Source organism: Pituophis catenifer, unplaced genomic scaffold (genome assembly GCF_029215685.1).
Source record: "Pituophis catenifer annectens isolate HBS135680 unplaced genomic scaffold, rPitCat1.0.hap2 SCAF_2, whole genome shotgun sequence".
Lineage (NCBI taxonomy): Eukaryota > Metazoa > Chordata > Lepidosauria > Squamata > Colubridae > Pituophis > Pituophis catenifer.
Genome location: NW_027256882.1, coordinates 115,507,629 through 115,529,211, shown reverse-complemented (window position 1 = coordinate 115,529,211; position 21,583 = coordinate 115,507,629). Strand labels below are relative to the sequence as shown.

General features: G+C 36.3%; 1 protein-coding gene across 2 annotated transcripts in view; it reads left to right on the top strand.

Moving 5' to 3' along the window:
• Positions 1 to 21,583, top strand: part of TENM2 (teneurin transmembrane protein 2) — an 823,064-nt gene that overhangs the window by 712,025 nt on the left and 89,456 nt on the right. For both annotated transcript variants that reach the window (XM_070937374.1, XM_070937373.1), the window contains exon 13: positions 14,896 to 15,042. In XM_070937374.1, the coding sequence (XP_070793475.1) occupies positions 14,896 to 15,042 (147 nt within the window). The remainder of the gene's footprint in view (positions 1 to 14,895; positions 15,043 to 21,583) is intronic.

The following is a 21,583-nucleotide window of genomic DNA, read 5'->3' as shown; positions in this document are numbered from 1 at the left end:
AAATGGAGATTTTACAGTATCCTTCCCCTGGAGGGGGGTGGGAATGGAGATTTTACAGTATCCTTCCCCTGCCACACCCACCAAGCCACACCCACCAAGCCATGCCACACCCACCAAGCCTCGCCCACAGAACCCGTAGTAAAAAATTTTGAATCCCACCACTGATCTGATATACTTTTGAGATTTTTTTTTAACATAACACTACATATGATAAAATCCTTTTTGTGGGGTTTCCAACATTTGTTATATACTTCATTTATCATGGCAAATTTTTACAGAATTATGTGATGATGATGATGATGATGATGATGATAATGATGATGATGATGATATTCATTCAATCATGTTCAACTTTGGCAATTCTGTGGGCCAGCTCTTTTCACATCTTTCAATCTTGCACTGTTTCTTTGAGTCTTTCTATTGTCTGGCTGGTTTCAGCTTCGATGGTGTCTAGTAACCATGTACTTTGGTGGCCTGGTTTCCCTTTAAAGAAATTATGTTTGGAAGAGTTAGTGGATCTTCCAAACATAATTGTTTTCTCCAGTAAAGAGAGTTATGTACCGTCTGTAAAAAATTTTAAACCAATTTCCCTTTAAGTTGTAACTTGGAGGGAATGCTATAGATTTTTCCCCCATAATTCTTTAGTTGATTATTGCTATCTCTATTATTGCTACTTCGAAGTTTTGCACCCATTTTATCACATAGATTTTCAATTGTTCTCTTTCTATATCATATCAAAGTGATTATTTGTAAATATGTCCAAATTAGTGACCTTGATTTTGTTCAAGCCTTTCAAATTCTGATACTTTTATCGCAGTCTCTCCTTTTTTAAAGATTGGTTTCTATTCTTCTGATTTTGGAAGCTACATTAACTTTCAATGTTCCTTCCTTCATTAAACAATTTTTGTTGTGTTTTTTGGTGTTTCATGAATCCAGATATCCCATGTTTCCCCGAAAATAAGACAAGATCTTATTTTCTTTTGACCCCCCAAAATATGGCCTTGGCCTTATTATCAGGGGTCTTATCCCTAATAAGGGGTCTTATCCCTTGGCCCCAGAGTGCCGACCAGCTGCTTCACCGGTGCCGCTCAGGCCACTGCCTCCAGCAATCGTGGCAGCTTTTTTGTTACTTCCCGTGCAAACAGCACAAGGTGAGGAAGTGAGCCTTGGGGTGTGAAGGAGGGGAACATGCCCCACACAACCGCTGTCGCCCAAGATCAGCAGGCCAGATTCGGTGAGCTGAATGCACCGCTGCCACTCGGGAGAAGAAAAGAGAGAGGAGACACTGTGAGAGACGTTCTTCTCCTCCCGGGTGGCAGCAGCACATTCAGCTTCCCGAATCTGGCTTGCTGATCTCAGCCGGCGAGGGGGAGTGGCAGGTGGGGAGGGGTGGAGTGGTGGAAAAGCAAGATGCATCGAGCGAGACGGGGCTCCCCTTGCTATCTCTTCTCCCACCCACCCCTCGCCGGGCATGGCAGGATCTGGAAGTCAGGTAAGACACGGCAGAGAAGCGACCATTTGAACGTAAGGAATGCAGCAGGAGCTTGAAGTTGCTAGGTGGAGAGCACAACAACTTCGGACTTTAATCCAAGTTTAGAAAAGCGGTCCAAGTCTCCCTTTGCAATCCTGCATCTCCTTGTCCAGCCTTCTTCTGCAAAACCATGGCCAGCGACAAATTCATGTAAGTGCACATTGCAACCGAGGCAGATCTGGAGGGGGAAAACCAAAAAGTTTGATTGGTTTTCCGTTAGTGGAAAAAGCTGGGACAAAAGTCCATGCCGCAAATTGTGGCTGGCCCTTTCCAATATGCTTCTTTGTATCTCTTGGGTTCAGTTCACGCGGCCCAGACATTGAAGGCTGGGGGGAAGCTTCACTCTGCTGTCGGGTTCAGGGCTGAGAGGGATGTGCAGTGCTCTCAGCTGAAGCAAGAATGCCTCATCCCATGCCCTCCCCTCCCAGTCAAAGAATGAAGTTGGGGGGGGGAAAGCAAGGAGAAAAAATAGTTGCCTCCCAAATCTCCAAAGGATGTGGAGTTGAGATCTGGCTAAAAGGTCAGCGTGCCATTACCAAATAAAAGCAGATGGTAGGATATTCATTCCTGTTGCAGTGTCTCTATGCCTGTCTTCTCCACTGTGTCTTACCTGTTTTCCAGCTCCTGCCATGCCTGGCGAGGGGGGGGAAAGACGGCAAGGGGAGCCCTGTCTCTCTCCATGTGTCTCACTTCTCCACTGCCCCACTCCTCCCCACCTGCCATTCCCCCTTGCCGGCCGAGATTGGCAAGACAGATTTGGGAAGCTGAATGCACTGCTGCCGCCTGGGAGGAGAAGATCATCAGAAATGGGCTCTCTCGTAGTGTCTCCTCTCTCTCTTTTTTTCCCAAGTGGCAGCAGTGTGTCTGGCTCACCAAAACTGGCCTGCTGATCTCGGGCAGCAGTGGCTCTGATCCTATCCTCGCCAGCAATGCTGCGGGCAAGAACTGGCCACGCCAATCCTGCTTCATGGCTGCACAGACAGCCCGCAACAGCCACTGCTCGGAGCTCCAGCACCAGTCGCTCTCCCCCCAGTCCCAGGTCAACAGGGCTAGGACTGGCAAGAGGGTTTTTTTGCAGCCACTCTTTGCAGCCGCCTCTAAGAGAAGGGGCACACAAGCTAGGGTTTGCGGGAGCAGCCTCTGCGTGATGGCAGATGCATGGCAGGTGTGGGGTGCATGGGGCATGTTCCCCCTCCCTTTCCCCCCTCTTCAGCCTCGCCTCCTCACGTCATGTTGTTTGCGCGGCAACTGCGCATGCATCTAAGTATTTTGGGAGGCTTATTTTCGGGAAGGCTTATTTTAGCACATGTGCTCGAAAGTCCAATTGGGCTTATTATCTGGACATGTCTTAGTTTTGGGGAAACATGGTATTACATTGGTATATGTAATTAAACCTTTTTACCATAAATTTACTTAAAATAAAAACATTGAACAGTGATGATAATAGTAAGTTTTCTAAATTTATCCTTACTTTTACATACATTCCTAATTTTTAAATAAATTTTATTTATAAGTGTCTGAAGATTTTTTTAAAAAATTTGTTACTTTATATCATAAATATCTAAGAGGTCCATTAGCTAAATCTGTGCCTTCTCTAAATTGATATTCTGCTATTCAGAAATTTTATCCATTTTGTTACCCATTATAGGCATTTGCTCTTTAACTAGATTAGGAAATGGTAGTTTGCCTCTTTCTTTTGAGTTTTGCAAGTTTCTCAATCATCTTTTTTTTTCTACCTCAGAGTACAAATTGTATATTATCAGTCCTCAGATTTTTGTCTGAAATTGAGTTGGTGCATTTTGGAATAGAAAATTCATCTTGGGTTGTGTATTCAATGTTATTATTATGATGAGACCCTAGTCAAGAAATTTAAAACTTTTCCACCTTTCCTATTTTCAAGATCACTTAAGGTCTATCCATTTGCGATCATATTATAAGCAACTGCGTTCTCTTCGCTGATGATGTAAAACTATTCAACACCACTGACAATGCTGCTACTCTACAAAAAGACCTTGACTGTCAGAATAGTCAGATTTGGCAACTCCAAATCTCAACCAACAAATGCTCTGTCTTACACATTGGCAAAAAAAAAAAAAATCAGAACACAAAATACAAGCTGGATGGATACAACCTAGCAGACGACCCTTATTCTGTCAAAGACCTTGGAGTACTTATCTCAAATGATCTAAGTGCCAGATCTCACTGTAACAGCATTTCTATAAAAGCATTAAGAGTTGTTAACCTAATCTTGCATAGCTTCTTCTCCAGTAATATTGAACTGCAAACTAGGGCATACAAAACTTTTGCCAGACCAATTCTTGAATACAGCTCATCTGTCTGGAACCTGCACTGCATATCGGACACTAATACAATTGAACAAGTCCAAAGATATATCACGAGAAGAGTCTTCCACTCTGCTCGCAACAAAATACCTTATGTCACTTGAAATTTTGGGCTTAGACAATTTAGAACTGCGACGTCTTCGGTCTAACCTAAGTGTAGCACATAAAATCATCTGCTACAATGTCCTGCCAGTCAATGAATACTTCAGCTTCAACCAAAACAATACAAGAGCACACAGTAGATACAAACTCATGGTAAACCAATCCAAACTAGACTGCAGAAAATACGACTTCAGTAATAGAGTTGTCAACGCCTGGAATACACTACCTGACTCTGTGCTTTCTTCCCCAAACCCCCAAAACTTTAACCTTACACTGTCTACTGTAGACCTCACCTCATTTCTAAGAGGTCTCTAAGGGGTGTGCTTAAGCACACCAACATGCCTACCACCCCTGTCCTAATGTTTCCTTTTATTCGTATCCATTTCATGTATTCATAATTATGTTTACACTTGTATCTGTTATCAAATACATGCTTGACAAAATACATAAATAAAATAAATGAGTAAGTAAAATAAAATAAATAAAAACAATTTGTTGTGGTAATTTTAAAATATCTTTTTTTTATGTTCAATCAAGTAGAGTCCTGGATATTTCACTAAATCTTTTTTTATCTCACAGCCACTTTTTTTTTTTTTACAATGTTGTCTTCTTCAGAGAATAAATGCTTTTTTTACTGTCTTAGGTTTTTTTTCATTAATTTTATATCCAGAAAGTGTTTACTTGCATCAGCTACCACATAGAGATTTTTGGTTCTGTAATTGTTATTAGTGCTCTGTCATCTGTCACAGCATGTCATCTTGCATTGCACTTCTTGAAATTTATCCCAATTATTTGTTTCTCTTTTTGGATCCTGTTTGCTAGAACTTCCAAAGTGCACATACTAAAGAGAGTGAAGCCGCTATCCTTGTGCCTTACATTTTTAAAAGGTTGCATAGTGTTCAATTTACTGTAATCTTTGCTATTTGAAGTTGTAAATTTTTCTCAGAGTTTATTTTATCTAGAGCTTCCATGACAAATAACCATTTCAACAGCTTTTCAATATCTAAAAATATGATTGCTACCTTTTTTTCATAATGTGTATGTGTGTGTGTGTGTGTGTGTGTGTGTGTGTATTCATACACACACACACACACACACACACACACTAGTAGGTGTATAAATATGCTGCTATGTATCTATTGTCTGTCTGTCTGTCTGTCTGTCTATCTATCTATCTATCTATCTATCTATCTATCTATCTATCTATTAACCTGTCTGATCTATGTGTATATACTTCAGATGCACAATATGTAAATTCAGCTAATGTGGGGTACATATCTTGCAATCATCACTCAAAATAATTGATGCATGACTAAGCATTCTTCAGGTCTTCCTGTTTTTTCTAAAAGTTACATATGATTCTTCTCACATCTTTGATATTGTTTTTGTTATTTGAATTAAAAGTAATCACCTTGAATAATGATTCTACTTGTTCCGTTGTTAGTTTTTTGTAATATTGGGCCATCAAACCATCTCTTCCTTGCCCCTTTCAAATCTTGATTTTTTTTATTGCTCATTTGAAATCTTGAGTACTATAGATTTATTTAGTATTTGTTATGTTCTTTAGAGTCTTCCATAAGTTCTGAGTATTTGACATATGTATGGCACACCTGAAGTTATAACTAATATCTGGAATGCAAAATCAATAAACCAGAAAAAAAATCAAAACAATGGACCACCAAAATGGCTGATTAAGTTGCAAAACAATATCAACACGCTTAAGTCAGATGCAAGTAACCTAGAACAAATTTAAAAAATATGAAGAAGAAAAGCCAAAGAACAAGAAGACCAAACAATACCTGATCAAGAAACATTGCACAGAAACAAGGAAGATCAATGAAGCACTAAATATAATATAGTAGAGAACAGCAAGCCAAGAAAATCAATATAGTAGCAAATAACCAAGCCAAGAAGATCAGCAGATACAAAACTCAAATTTCAACTATAAGCAGAATCTTCAGTTTCAATCGAATCAGAAACATTTTACCAATCCATCAATGGAGAGACTGCAATGAACCAGTCAAGTTCTTTGTCACTTTTACTTGACAAAGAAGAAATAGATAATCAAGTGCCTAAAGATAACAAGAGTTAGTAGAAACATCAGAAGCTTTGAAGACACCGTTTTCAGATTGTTGTGATAGCTGGGAGAGGTTATCACCCAGAGAAAAATTGTTCAGGGAGACTCAGTATCACCACTACTGTTTGTCATTGCACTGGTATCTCTGTCAGCAATCCTGAACAAATCATGCCATCACTATCAAACATCAAAAATATCTGCCAGGTTATCCAACCTCCTTTATATGGAAAAACACCACCTTAAAGTGAATCACTGCTCAATATTGTTTGTATATAAAGCCAACATATTACAATGGAGTTTGGACTGGACAAATGTGTCATGCTCACCCTTAAACAGGAAAAAGTAGTACAACCTGAAGGAATCAAGATGCTCTATGGAAATAATATCAAGAATCTGGATGAAGAAGATCACTGCAAATACTTGGGCATCATACAAGCTGATGATGCCCAACATTAAGCATATGACAACATTAAGCACGCTGATCTCAAGAAGAAGGTTAGTAATGAATACATCTCAAAGTCCAAATTCAATGGAGGAAAAATCATCAAGGCAATTAATACCTAGGCAATTCCAGTCATTAGATACATACCTGGAATAGAGGATTGGGCTCAAGCAGAATTAGAACCCTGGATAGGAAGACCAGAAAAATAATGACAATCAATCTCCTTCATCCATACAGCAACATTGATGGACTACATAACTGCAAAACACACCTGATTTAACTGTGGCTGAAAAGAAAATGTGAATAACTGATGTGGCAATAGCAGGTAACAGTAGAATAGAAGACAAAAACTTGAAGAAGTTTGGTACAAAATGTAAGTATGTTAGTAAGTAATGTTAGGTAATAATAAGTAACCATAATGCTGGTATAATATACTTGCAAATGGGAATACAGAACTGAGGAATGTATAAAAGGGTTAACCAAGTACAGAAAGTGGCTTGCTTGATCTTTTAGGATAATCTAGAATCCTGTAAAGGTTAAAAAGATTTATGTCAGGAAACAGAAAACAAACAGAGAACAAAAGGGAGCACAAATTGTGGTAGAAGAACTGAAAGGTGAAGAGAGAGAATTTGAGGAATGTAAATCCCCCCCCCCTTAGAGGAAACAATACAAAGCATTTTAAATACATATGTTTGAAGCAGAAAACAGCCAAAGTTGGGATGTTAGAATTAAAGGGCTGGGATGAGCCTGCTCCCTGCTCTAAAATTTGTGGTATTTTCCTTAATTCCTAGGCCTACAGGCCACAAATTAAAATCATGGCCAGGGATGCTTGGTTTCTCCTAGACCATTTTTTGTCATTTAGCAAATACACACAAACCAATACACAAAAATCCCCCCCCACACACACACACAAGGGGAGGGATGTAGTTTTGGAAAGCCAACTTCCAACACTTGATCTTTCCAACTCTCAATCTCTCCCACGCCTCAGCTTTTCTTTTATCTGCAGCAGAAGAGTTTAAGAAATCTTTGGATTAAGAAATCCAAGCATTGGATTATCATTTATAGATGTTACAATGGCAGTTAGTTTCTTGTACTATACATTTTATGACAATTATTGAACCACTTTGCCCAATAGTTCCCATGTGAAAAAAGAGAAGGAGAATGGATCTGACTTCAACAGTATCAGCAGGATTGTGGTAAGACAAGTGTTTCTCTTAAAAAAGAAAAATGTTACTGAAGATGGGATCCGGAATGGAAAGCACTTGCAAAACAGATTCTGTTCAGTTCATGCAACGAGTAGATTTGAATTTTGACTACTAACACCATTTGTTACCAAGGAGTAAGTTGCATTAACTAGCTTCTGTAAATTCCAGAATTCCAGTGATTCATGGAAAAGTCGAGCAAGAGGATGTTTGTTGTAAGTAGTTAACTTTGAACATTCTAGATTTATGTAATGAGTCTGTAGTATCACATTTCAATTCTTTTTCTCACCCTCCAACTGAAAGTTATAAAATGATCCATTAGGCATTTTATAACTTTCCAAAAGGCATATTTTAAATTGACATATTCCAATGTGAGAACAATTACAATAAATAATCTTGGGGAAAAATGGAGGATATGACAGCTGATCTAAAAACAGAGATGGAAGATAGGAAAGCAGACTTAAAAACATAACCTATGAACATTGCAAAGAGTACTGACTGCAGTTGGATGTGATATTAATTATATGTTTCTGTTAATTCAGTTGGCTTGCTGTTGTCATACATTGCTTTGAAAAGATTAAACAAAGCAATTTGCTTCCTCAGTTTCTGACTGGTTTCTATATTGCTATTCTGCTTTTTCAGTATACTAAACCTCTTTGGAATAGCATAATTTTATCATATCGACTGATTGCTTACTAGGGGGCAACAGCAGAAGCAGGCAAAAAATATTATTAATGCTACAATTAGCATGCCTATAAGGAATATCCACTTGATGGGGGAAGGGGTGAGTGAAAATAAAATAAAGATAATATTCATACAGTGGAGGAAAGGAACTGCTATTAATCAATCATCCACGTTCAGTATGATATGTCTTCCTTTGGAGCCCTAGGCCAACTGGCAGTATCAGGACCTAAGGATCTTACAAAAGGTCTGGAGGGTGGGAGCCAATCTCACCTGAGGAGCCAAAATGTTCCAAAAAGCTGGGACCATTTCACAGGAACATGTGGCTCTAGATTCACAAATATTGAGGGTAATGCTTTCATCAAAGCATTTTTAAACATTGTCTCCTCTGATGTTCTATAAAGACTCACAACCTCTTTTTCAACTCCTCTCTCAATTATTAACCTCACTTTACATTGAGAGGCAAATAAAGTTTCCTTACTGAAGTCTCATTTCAGACTGGTATTATTGCTAATATAGTGTTAGTAAAATTTTCAGTCGCATTGCCAACCATCAGCAGATTTAATGTGATCCTACTGAATAAGTTTCCAATCAAGAAGCATTTCTGCTGTCAAAGAGATCCATAATAGTATAGGTTTATGACTTTTGATGGATATTTATGTACACATTCACAAAGTGACCTTTGCTGAATAGAATCAACATTCTCATCATGAGGTAATGGGTTTTTTTTTTAATGTCAATGCCTCTAACTAGTAAATGGGTTTGAGGTTCATTGCCTTGTTAAGATGTAGCAGAAAGCATTAGCAAATAGCACATATGGGAGACTAATATGCTGGCAACCAAGCAGGAATCCTGAGATGGTATTCCAGTCTTTTATTATGTCTCTCATGGAATGACCAAAGAGTGACAGATCTCATAGCTGCACAAAATGTATTGTTTGTGAAGAGCTTCATTAGAAATAAATATGCACAACCAGATAGGGTTGCCAGGTGTCCACTATTTGAGCAGACAGTCCACTTTTTTCACATTATGTTCACTATTTTTTTTCACAAAATAGTGGACTTTTTTTTATTCAAAAGCTTTATGATGAAATGGTACGTAATCTAAAGCTGTACAGTCTAAGAGAATAAGGATAGGAGAATCGCGTTTTGTCTTTTTTTTCATAAGTTAGAATGAGACAAAGATCAAATGCTCATTGCAATAATCACATTTTACACAACAGCACAAAAAATGCATTAAAGCAGTTATCTTTTGATATCGAAAATGTAGTGCTGAAGGTTTTTGCCGAATTTTCGAATTCTGTGAAGAAACGAGAAAAGTTGAAATCATTTTTTGAGTTTTGCGAGTCAGAATTCCATGAAGTTTTGCGCCATGTTCCAACACGTTGGTTAAGTTTGTTTAAAGCGGTCGAAAGACTTCTTTTAAACTGGATACCTCTAAAATCATATTTTATTTCTCTTGGATCTGATGAGTGCCATAAGGTTATCTGGAACCTTATTTCGGATCAGGAAAATGAACTCGCGAAGGACGATGAACCAACAATTTCAGAATTGTATTTATATTTCATGCACTTCTTCATGTCAATAATGCAAGACACCCTACTGAAGCTGGAAAGCAAGAAAATTCTTGCATGTGATCTTCACATTATCATGTGTAAACTGCGTGATTCTTTGCAAAAAAAATATGATGAGCAGTTTTTGGGAATGAAAGTTTTATTTGCCTTACGTAAAAAACATTTGCCTGAGAATGCCGTGCAAAAGTTCAAGAAAGAAGCCATCAACGTCTATCAAAGTGCCATTGCGTACCTAGAAAAGTGGTATAATTTCACCGATTCAGTATATGAGATGCTAAATTGTTTTAATCTAATTGATCGCAATAATCCTCCAACTTTAGAAGAAATGACGAACATCTGGTTATTATCACCATGGTGAGAAGAACTTCCACCCAACACTCTCTCCGATGAAATTTCTGCCTTAGAAGAAGTTTATATTCATCTGCAGGACAATTCATCCCTTGATAAATGGACATACTTTTTCAAGAAATAGCCAGCTCTGAGTTTACTGAAACTGTTCCAGTATTGTGCATCAATTCCAGTATCAAATGCAAACATTGAACGAATTTTCAGCATCATGGGAAATTTGTGGACTGACGAACGTAACTGTATATTTTTTTAATATTTCTCAATGTTGTACTGAAATTAAAGAATTATTCCTTAAACACAAAGAATTGATCAAAGCTGCGCAGTCAAATAAAAAATACACATGACAGCAAAGTAAAATGTAATTTAATATTTTACATATTATTATAATATATTTGATGTTTTGAATTTTAAGTAAAGTTTTGAAGTGATTATTTTAATACATGTTAAAATGTTTGTAAGAAAATATATAATTTAATTGTAAAAAAAAAATTTTTTTTTACTACTTAAACCCCCCCCCCCCCCGCTTGTCCGCTATTATTTGGAAGCAGACTTGGCAACCCTACAGCCAGAAAAAGTAGAAAATGTCCCCATCAATCAATTATACAAATATTATTATTTTTGACATATAAATTATCATAGAAATAGGAATTATAAGGCTTAAGAAATTACATTTTTAAAAAAAAAAATTCACAAAAAAAGGAGCGATCAATCCCAGTTGATTGCTAGGAGACCTTGTGTGGAATAGTGCCATAACAAAATCACTGTGAGACTTCACCTGCACAAGTTGGGAAAATTTAGTTGTTAGTCTACATGTCCACTTGTTGATGATACAGACTTTGGAATAAGTGTGCTAATAAGAGGTAGTGTTAGATCATAAATGTGTCATCCCTTATTAGCAATCTGTTTAGGATGATTCTATACACTCGGAGTTTTTTTTTTCCACCAATGGGCATCAGATTTTAAATTTCATTCTTGAGAATATGGATATCCTAGATATGAGGGCGGGAGAGACACTTTCTCAGTCATCAGCACTAAATGATAGCAGCTTCATTCCAAAACGTTCCAGTGTTGTTGTTGTTTTTAATTTCTATGTTCATGCAGAGTCAGTGGAAGGTTCCCACCTCTTAAATATTACAGCAGTTGTTCCATGTCCTGCATTTGTTGAGTGTCCTTGGAGCTGAGGAAGCAAAGCAAAGAAACAAACAAGCAAAGTTTTCTGTGGAGTTTCCTCAGCTATAGGTTGTTTGAATGGGAAAGGGGAAGTAGAGAAGTTTCTCTGTACAAAGCAGTAAAGAAAATAATGCCATTAAAAACAATATATTTGGGAAGATTTTTAAACTTCTACAGAATTTGCGTCAAGTGAGATCAGAATAACAGAATAACAATAACAGAAATAGCAGATTTCAAAAGAACCTTCCAAATCTTCTGGTCCAAGCAGGTGACCCTTTACCATGTCAGACAAATGGGTGTCCAATCTGTTCTTTAAAATCTCCAGTGTTGGAGTACCCACAACTTCTGGAGGCAAGCCATTCCACTGATTAATTACTGTCACGAAGTTTCTCCTTAGTTCTAGGTTGGATCTCTCCTTGATAAGTCTCCATCCATTACTCTTGTCCTGCCTTCAGGTGCTTTGTGGAATAGGTTGACACCCTCTTCTTTGTGACAGTTCCTTACATATTGAAAGACTGCTGTCATGCCATCCTCTAGTTCTTCTCTTCTTTAGAATAGACATACCCAGTTCCTCTAACCATTCTTCGTGTGTTCTTCATGTGGGATGTTTTTAACCTTTTTAAAGAAGAATACAAGAATACAAAGGATAATGGGAAATGATAGTTAAAGAAGTTTACTACACTGTTTATGTCACAGGATGCAAACAAATAATCATGCAAGGAATAATCACTGGTTTCAGGAAAATAAACATTCAAGAAACATCTAATCATGAAATATTTGGCCCAGAAAAAAACAGTGTTCTTGCAGTCAGCAGTGTTTTCAAAAAAGAACTACCAAAAATATTTCAGACTGAAGGAACAGACTTTCTTTTACTCCCACTGGGATTGCAAGATAGTCACTTGTAACTTTTGTGTGTGCAAAGGTAAAGCATTTGCCACAGAGATATATTTGTTGTTTTGAAGGGGCAGCCTTTTAAAACTGCTATTAGACTTAATTAAATCCCTTTATTCTGCTTGAATCTAGCAATAACTCTGAAATTCTTTCCACCCAGAAAGAAAGGTCTTCTCATGGAGAAATAGATTGGAAAATAATACACGTTGGAAAGCAGAATGCAATGGGAGGGGTGGTTTAAAAAGAAAAACTCTGTAGGAATTAGATAGACTTGAACACTTTAATTGTGTGACTGCTCCCCTTTCTTATTCTTTTCTTTCCCTATTTCTTTTAATGAATAAGACAATTAGTTCTCTTATCTCTTGAGACCATTTACCTTCAGGATGCTGATTGCCATTGCTGTTTTATCCATGGATATTTGGATTAAATGTATAGTCAGAATGGCATTAATCGTTCTATTTTTTTTAAAAAAAAATTCAGCTACTAAGTTAAGCCAGTACAACTTGTTTTATGGGTTAATTGAGAGCAAAAATATAGGTAGTTCTTACGACCACAATTGAGCCCAAAGTTTATGTTACTAACCGAGACATTTGTTGTGAATTTTGCCCTATTTTACGACCTTTCTTGCCACATTGTTAAGTGATGCACTGCAGTTATTAAGTAAGTAACATGATTAAATGAATCTGGCTTCCCCATTGAGTTTGCTTGTCAGAAAGTCACAAAAGTGAACATGTGACCTCAGGACACTGCAATGGTCACAAATATGAGTTAATTGCCAAGCGTCTGAATTTTGATCATGTGATGCTGTGGATGCTGCAATGGTTGTGAGTTTGAAAAATGGTTATAACTCACTTCTTTCAGTGCCATTGTAACTTCAAACATTAAGTGAACTGTTGTAAGTTACAGTTAAGATAATGTAGGTATTGTGGTGAAATGTTTACCGTATGTCGGCTGTAGAAATCCAGATAACTACTACAACAGGAACAACTCTTGATCATATAGATTTCTACCCAGAAAATAATGCAATAAGCATAAAGATTATGTGGGAAATTTTACTTCTAATCTGTGAATGACATTTGAACAAATGGACTGTTTTATCTTTTCTTATTTTGATATGAACATGATTATTTCTGAATGATCAGAAAAAGCTATCTTCTGTTGTTGGTAGTGCTTTATAGCATATTCTCTGAAACTTAAGTATCTGTAAATTTAAATCCAGTTTAATGTAATTAGGGATGATAAATATCCATTACCTTAATAATGAAATATGTGTTTGAGAAAGTAAGACAGCCAGGGCTTGTTTCATGTTTTCTACCATATCCTTTAGAAAATGCAAATTTATGCTCAGATCTATTTATATTGCAAGGAGTTTATTTTTGTAAATGTATATAGTTATCTGAAATAACAAGAATGATCATGCATTGTAGTACTTTTTATTTAAATTACCACTATTCACTATTAATTTATGCAGTGACATACAGTAGTTGCTCATACAATAGCTTCATCCATGAGGAAGTTCCATCATATTTATAAAGAAATAGCAAGATGTTATGTTAACTAGTTATTTAAAGATAATGGAAACAAAGTATAGCTATTAGAAGAAATCATAATCTCATATTGAAAGCCTTAAAAAATCTATATACTACTAAAACTCTCAGTCCTTTTTGTCTGTAACCTTTAATTGGGTGAAATGGTGCATCATAGGACAACAATTTTTGAACCAACCTCAAATGAACTGAGTTGTGGTCCCCAATCCCTGGTCCATGGACTGGCACAGGTCCATGACATAACAGTAACCAGGCCACCTAAACAAATAAATCCCCATCTGTGGGATGCAGCCAGCATCCGAAGCTATGCCCCCTCCGGTCTGCAGAAAAATCTCTTTCCATGGAACTGGTCCCTGGTGCCCAAAAGTTGGGGGCCACTGAGCTAAATTACAGAAAGTGTCCAAAACGTGGGACTCATGACTCCTGTGGGATTCAAATTTTCACAAACTTTCACAAATTTGTGGCCACTTCAATGCTGCCACATCCCCCTGAGGGTTCAGTGTATCAGGGTCATCCGATCTCTCTGAAAGCTGGATAGACCCGCCTGTCTGGTCTCTGGAGTTTAGTTAAACCAGTCCCACCCCAGCTTTGAAGGCCAGGTTTTGCCATCAGCCACCAGAGAACAGTGAGTAATGCTCTAACTAGAAGGAAGTCACGCCCATTCCCACTGTTATTTTGCTTATGGTTATTTTGTTTCTTTGTTTAAGTAAGTAAATATCTCTGAACTGCTGACCCAATGGGTCACTGGATGTCTAGTAGATCTTTCTTGTTGTCAAGAAAGACTACATATAATTTTTACACACTTTCTTCTAATATTGTCTACTTAGTCAACTTCAAATAGATGATGTCCTTTAGAGCAACAAACCCACCTGATATAGTCTTTAGCTTTCTTGTTGGGTGTACAGTAATGTTGTCTAATGTGCCTGCAGCATATAATATTCGTGCAAATCAGTATTACTTGAACTTATCTTCTTCGTTTCTTCAACCAGATGGCTGCCCTGATTTGTGCAATGGCAATGGGAGATGCACACTCGGTCAGAACAGCTGGCAGTGTGTCTGCCAGACCGGCTGGAGAGGGCCTGGATGCAATGTTGCTATGGAAACCTCCTGTGCTGATAACAAGGATAATGAGGGAGGTGAGCAAAAGTCTTCCAATTCCCAGCCTTGAAAGAACAGAGGGTTATGTGCAGCTTCATCATGAGTCATTTTACGAGTGAAAGACCCCCTCTCCTACTATTGTCAAGTGTTGTTGTTACATTTCCATTGAAGCAAATGAGATGGATAAAGTAGTACTCTTGTGAGCAAAATAATGTGACCTGAAAGACTTATTTTAAATATAGGGCTTGATTCATTTCTGGCAGAGCTCAGATTTGGAGGCTACAATTCTCACTAGGCATTTGTGTGGTTTAGAATTTCAAGTCTCAGTGCTCCTTCAGATATACGCTCTGTGTGACTTACACTTGCAAAAATACCAGCATACATTGTAGATAATTCAAGCAAAGGCACAGATGATTAAGCAGGAAACTTTCCAAGGTATTGTTAACTGCCAGCTATGGGCAAATACAAGAGAATTCTGGACAAAGGTAATACTTGTATTTTATCAACTTCAATTTGCAAAGCAGAAAGTGCTAAATGGAACGGAATAGTGGAATTCATTTTACTGGCTATGATACAAGAATTTATTCTTGAGAATTTTTTTTAATTAAAAAACATGTTAATTAGTAAAACAGAGTTCTGTCTCAGTATTTATATATAGTATATTGTCTTAAGGACACTATATACTGGAAGAAATTTAACCAGTGATAAATTGAAAATGATTTTAGTATAAAGTATATCTCTGACTTCAAATGCTATAGCTGTTTTTACACATTCACCAGTCACACGTTCTAATGTATTATATTTTTTCAATCTACATGTGTGTGTGTATGGTTTTTTTCCTTCCACATGCATTTTTATCCATCATACAGTTTCCAAGGATTTAGCTCCAGATATACTGAATAACATTTGAAGAACTCATTTTTATTAATAGTTTAACATTAAACTAACAACCTTTCTTGACATTTAAAGCTTATTGTCACAAGTTGTTTACTTGAGTGTTTCTTGCATTCTTTGGCCTGTTGACCCTGTTGACCCATTCATATGAGGGTTCGGCATTAGAGTGAAAATAGAACCAGATGATTGGATTAGCATGATGTTAACAGCACTGGAAAACTGAAGTGCCTTTTTTTCCTAATCAGCTGTAATATAGTTGAACTTTCTGCAAACTATTGTGGGATGAAGTGGAAGTGAATTGTTTTGTTTTTGAGATTTGTTGAGAAGTATACAAAAGTAAATAATATTTTGATATGTTGTTTTAGAGAAAGCTAAATAACCCAAATTATAAAATTCTTTGCAAAACATGGAGTTGCTATGTGCAGTAAAAACAGTAGATGAACATCTAATAAATTTTGCAAAATTAAGTAAAAATCTTAACAAGTAGTTCAACAGGGTGCAAGAGAGAGATGGGCAATGTCTTATTCCCTGCATCCTGTATTTGTGGATAAATGTGTAAAGAATGTTTTTTATGATGTAAGAGGTTGAAGACAACAATATAAGTGTATTTCAGTATGCAGATTGTACTAATACATTATATTTGCTATTGAGGATCTGCCTGACAAAGTGGCAATACATAGGCAATCCTAGTTGATCACACACATACCAAAACAAGTTAAGCAAGAACAGATTTTTTTTTTCTATTACATGGGAAATTTCACAGCTGTGTAGTAGACAGGAAAGCTTAAAAAATAGCCAATAAAATATGGAAATGTCCAGAAAGTTGTTAAGACTTGTGCTTAAATGAAAGGAAACTTTGTCTTTTGATAAATCTTTTATGTAGGATCTATTAGTACCAAAATGAGTTTAACTGTGGGGAAAAGTTTATTATGAGTATGTGTATGCAAAATTTATTATGATGGGAAGATAGTGAGTATTCCTAGGAGGAGTAAGCAAAGAACATCAAGAATGTAAGTAAGCCAAAACTATATATATACTCCTAGGCATGGAAGTCATTGCAAATCCCCAGAAAAAAACAACTAGTAGCTATATCAGACAGAAACAAATTAGAAAAATGGTAGAGGCAGACAATCACTTTAATGATAATGGTAAAGTATCATTTCATACGGTGCAAGGAAAGAAAATTATAAATGACTGCTATATTTTACCAAAGAAATAGCATGGATAGATAATATCAAGTAATGAAAGCATTCTGAAGAAAGTCTATGTGGTTGCTAAAAGTTGACACAGAGTTGATGGCACATAATCAATCAATCACTATAAAAACAGAAAAAGAAAGATGCAAACAAGGTAAGCTGGCACTTGAGCAAAAAAAAAAAATCTTTAAAATACTGTACCATTGTGAGCTTTAAAAATGTCTTTTTACTACATTCTCGCTTTTTATGGATATCATTGATGATGATAGAAATTGTCCAAAACATACTGTGAGATAAAGTTCATTTGTATAGTAGGAATCCTTGATTTTTTACAATATTTTTTTATTTTTTCATTGTGGATATATTCTAAAAATAGGTGCAATGCCTCTAAGCAAACGACAGAGATATGAGGTAAAGAAAGCACTGAGAATGGTTTTTTTTTTCTGATTTGTCATAAGCAGAATGAAATGGCATGCACACTTCCATTTGAGTTCATATACATATACTATACTTATTTAAAATGAGAAAAAAAATGAGGAATTTCTGTCAAAATCACCAACCAAATACCAGTCATGAAAAAGAACAATTCTGCTACGCTAAAAATTAAGAAATTGCAAGAAAACTCCATGTTGTGTTCTCAGTTGCAATTTTTGCACTTATTTTCTTGGAAGCTCATTTTCAGTTATATCCACAAATTTGTTTGAGCTACTTTAGTGTAGTAATTAGTGTGAAAGGAATAAATTATTGTATATTTAAAAAGTACAGGCCCTTTTTATAATACATTATAAAGTATTCTGATAGGATAGGACAGGACAGGACATATAGACCTAAGGATAACAGAGTCACACAGGAAACTTTTAAATAAAAAGAGGGTTTTTTTTAAAAAAAAAATTAAATTCTTTTTCCTGTGCAAAATATTATTTTAAACTCCTATTGAATCAGTTCATTCTAAATGTAATGATATTGCTTCAGAATTGGGGTCACAGGAATCTTCCAACTTCTTATAGCAGAATTTTTACTTCTCCATTATTCTTAACTTTCTGTGATACCCCATCAGCTGAATTAGAGTTTTTGCAAGTCAACACTCAATCTTTAAACTTCTCCTTGTTCCTTGCTCCAGGCAAATGCTGTGATAACAGATTTACAAATCTTCCTCTGAGTTGAAAACATTTTAAATGGCTGTAGAGTAGGATATCCTTGACCACAAATTCTCCATAATTCTATGGCTGTTTGCAATTATATGATGTGAAAACACTGATGTCATTACACTTTTAAGAGAAAACGTTTTTGGAATGTAAAAACTGTTTACTATGTTTTTCTTCTTGCCTTAAAGCATACTGATTTCTCTATTTGTAGTCCAATATGATTGATTGATTGATTGATTGATTGATTGATTGATTGATTGATTTGTCCAATTTATATGCCGCCCTTCTCCATAGACTCAGGGCGGCTTACAACGCATTATAGCAATAGCCTGCATACTTTTTTGTACTGTTTTTATGGTCAACCACTACAATCTTAAGGAAGAAAAACTCTAAGGAAGTCTGAGGAAAAATGACTAACTAGATGAAACAGTTTAGATATAAATGCTAGGACTAAATTAATGTGGGAATTGATTAATTTTTAAAACATTTATTCCATCATAGTATGTTTGGAATTATGATTCCCCCTGTTTGTATCGAAGGCACTGTTGTAAGGCACTTCCAGGTTGAAAGACTTAGCCAGTAACATTATTGTTGCCTGGGCTCTTTTCATGTCCCCAGGAGCTGGAGCTGGAGCAAATGGTGGGAGCTTATCCCACCATGCAGCACTACTCGGGTCCCAAATGCAGGGTTGCTAATCTCCATCACAGCATCCTAACCATGTGAGCCACTGCTCTCCATAGAATTATGATATGTTTGGATCATAATCATAGGGAAAAAAACCCAGACCAAATAGAATCCCTAATCAATTCTACACAGTGTCTATTTATTTTCTGCTTAAAAATAAAATATCAATCAATAAAATTCTTGTATGACCAGGAAGAAAGTTCTTCATTGTCAAATATGTAATGTTTATTTTTCTTATCTTAGAAGACATCAGTAAGTTGTTTCATAACTTACTGATTTTTATATATGTATAGATATGCCTACACAATTTGCACACATGTATTTAAAGGGAATGCTTTTCTAAAATATTTTTTTACCAAAGAAAGTTAAAAAATTAGGAAAGAAGTTTCCTAATTAAAAAAAAAGGTTTTCCAGATGCTAGCTCTTTATTAAAGCTTCATTCAAAGGTGTGGGTATAATTATTTTTTAAAATGTTTGAAATCCATTAATTTACTCTATGCAGAATCCTTTTAAAATTTAATCCCTTTTTAATCAAGTTCTCAGTAAATAATTGTTACGTGTATTTGATGGAGATTAAGGCTAGTTTATTTATAATTGTATGACAAATTTTACACTTGTGATTAAAATATATAAATTTCATAAGATGGCACATGCAATTAAAACATCATAGACTTTAGTGAGTTAAAAGTATTTGGAAATAAGATTAATAGACATACCAGAGGTTTGAAGTTATTTTTAAGTATTATTTTTCTACATTTCTACTATTAAAAGTAACAACTGAACTACTTGCATGACTTGGGCTTATCTACAAATATATAACCCTCAATCTATTACTTAGCCCTATTTTTATTTGTTTCAGTTATGATCCTTCCCAGCATTAATAAGCAGCATATAATATAATATATAATAATTTTGAAAACTTAAAAAATCAAGGGAGACCCCCTAGAGTAGCACAGCACCTCTGAAAAAGGTAGTTTACAATGTTTCTAACAGAGAGCTGACTACAGCAGAAACAAGCATCTTAACAAAAGGCTTTAATTTTGCAGTAACGCCCAAGAAAATTCCTACAGAAACAATAATATGTGAAGTGGAAGCCATCTTAACAAAACTTAATGTTGAGGATGCTGATAAAATTAGGCATGAGGTTACTAACATTATCTGCACTAGTAAACCCCCAAAAAGTAATCTGCCCAGAGAAGAATACAGAGCATTGCAGGAACTAAGAAAGGATGACAGCATAATCATACTGCCCACAGACAAAGGTAATGCCACGGTGATAATGAATACGGTGGATTATGACAAAAAGTTGCTCGAGCTCATCCAAGATGCTATATATAAACCCTTAAGTACGGACCCAACCACATATTTAGAAAAAACTACCAAAACCAAGATAAAGGCCAGTCCCATAGATAAAGAAGTTCAACGAACAATCATCCCTAGAGAGAAGTCATCGAAAACTCCAAAACTATATGGCCTCCCAAAAATATATAAAGAGGACATACCTCTCAGACCCATAGTTAGCTCTATAGACTCTCCGCTACAAAACTTGGCTAAGTATTTAGCCAAACAACTACAACCGTTTGCAGAATTGATTACTTCTTATGTGCAGAACTCATATCATCTCATAGAAATTCTGAGAAACCAACACATAGAGCAGGGTGACTTACTTGTAAGCTTTGATGTAGTCTCATTATTCACCCAAGTACCCATTATAGAAGCTCTAGCAACGATCAAAAATAAATACCACCCATCAAACCACATCATAAAATTGGCAGAGCATTGCGTATCTAACACTTATTTCATGTACAAAGGGCAAAGATATAAACAAATGCAAGGGGCACCAATGGGATCACCGCTCTCCCCAGTTATTGCCAATTTGTTCATGGAGGGATTATAAATTAATAGAAAGAGCCTTGGTAGTACAGGGGTTTAAGGCACCCTGTTATTAAGCTGGTTATTAAGACCAGCTGCCTGCAATTACTGCAGGGTTCGAATCTCGCCAAGGCTCAAGGTTGACTCAGCCTTCCATCCTTTCTAAGGTAGGTAAATTGAGGACCCAGTTGTGGGGGCAATAAGCTGACTTTGTATAAATATACAAAAGGATGAAGGCTATTGCTGAGCACATTGTAAGCCGCCCTGAGTCTTCGGAGAAGGGCGGCATATAAATCAAATTAAAAAAAAAAAATTAAGGTGTTGGAACAAACTACTTATAAACCAAAATTATGGCTCAGATATGTAGATGATACGTTTGTGATCTGACCCCATGGAAAAGAAAGCTAGAAAATTTTCTAGCACATTTGAATAACATGCATCCGAAGATACAGTTCATATGGAAATGGAGATTGAAAATCAACTCCCATTCTTAGATGTATTAATATATAAGAGAACTGATGGCACCCTAGGACATAGTGTCTACCAAAAGAAGACACACACAAATAGATACCTAGATGCACACTCACACCATCATCCCTCACAAATAAATTCAGTAGCAAAAACTTTAATCACTAGAACTAAACGTCTAGCAGATGAGGCACATGTACAAACAGCTTCAGACTCTCACAGAGGTATTAATAGCAAATGGGTTCCACGAAAATAAAATTAAAAGTATAATTCGACAAGGGACATCAGGACAGAGAGAAACCCAAGAAGAAGAACAAAAG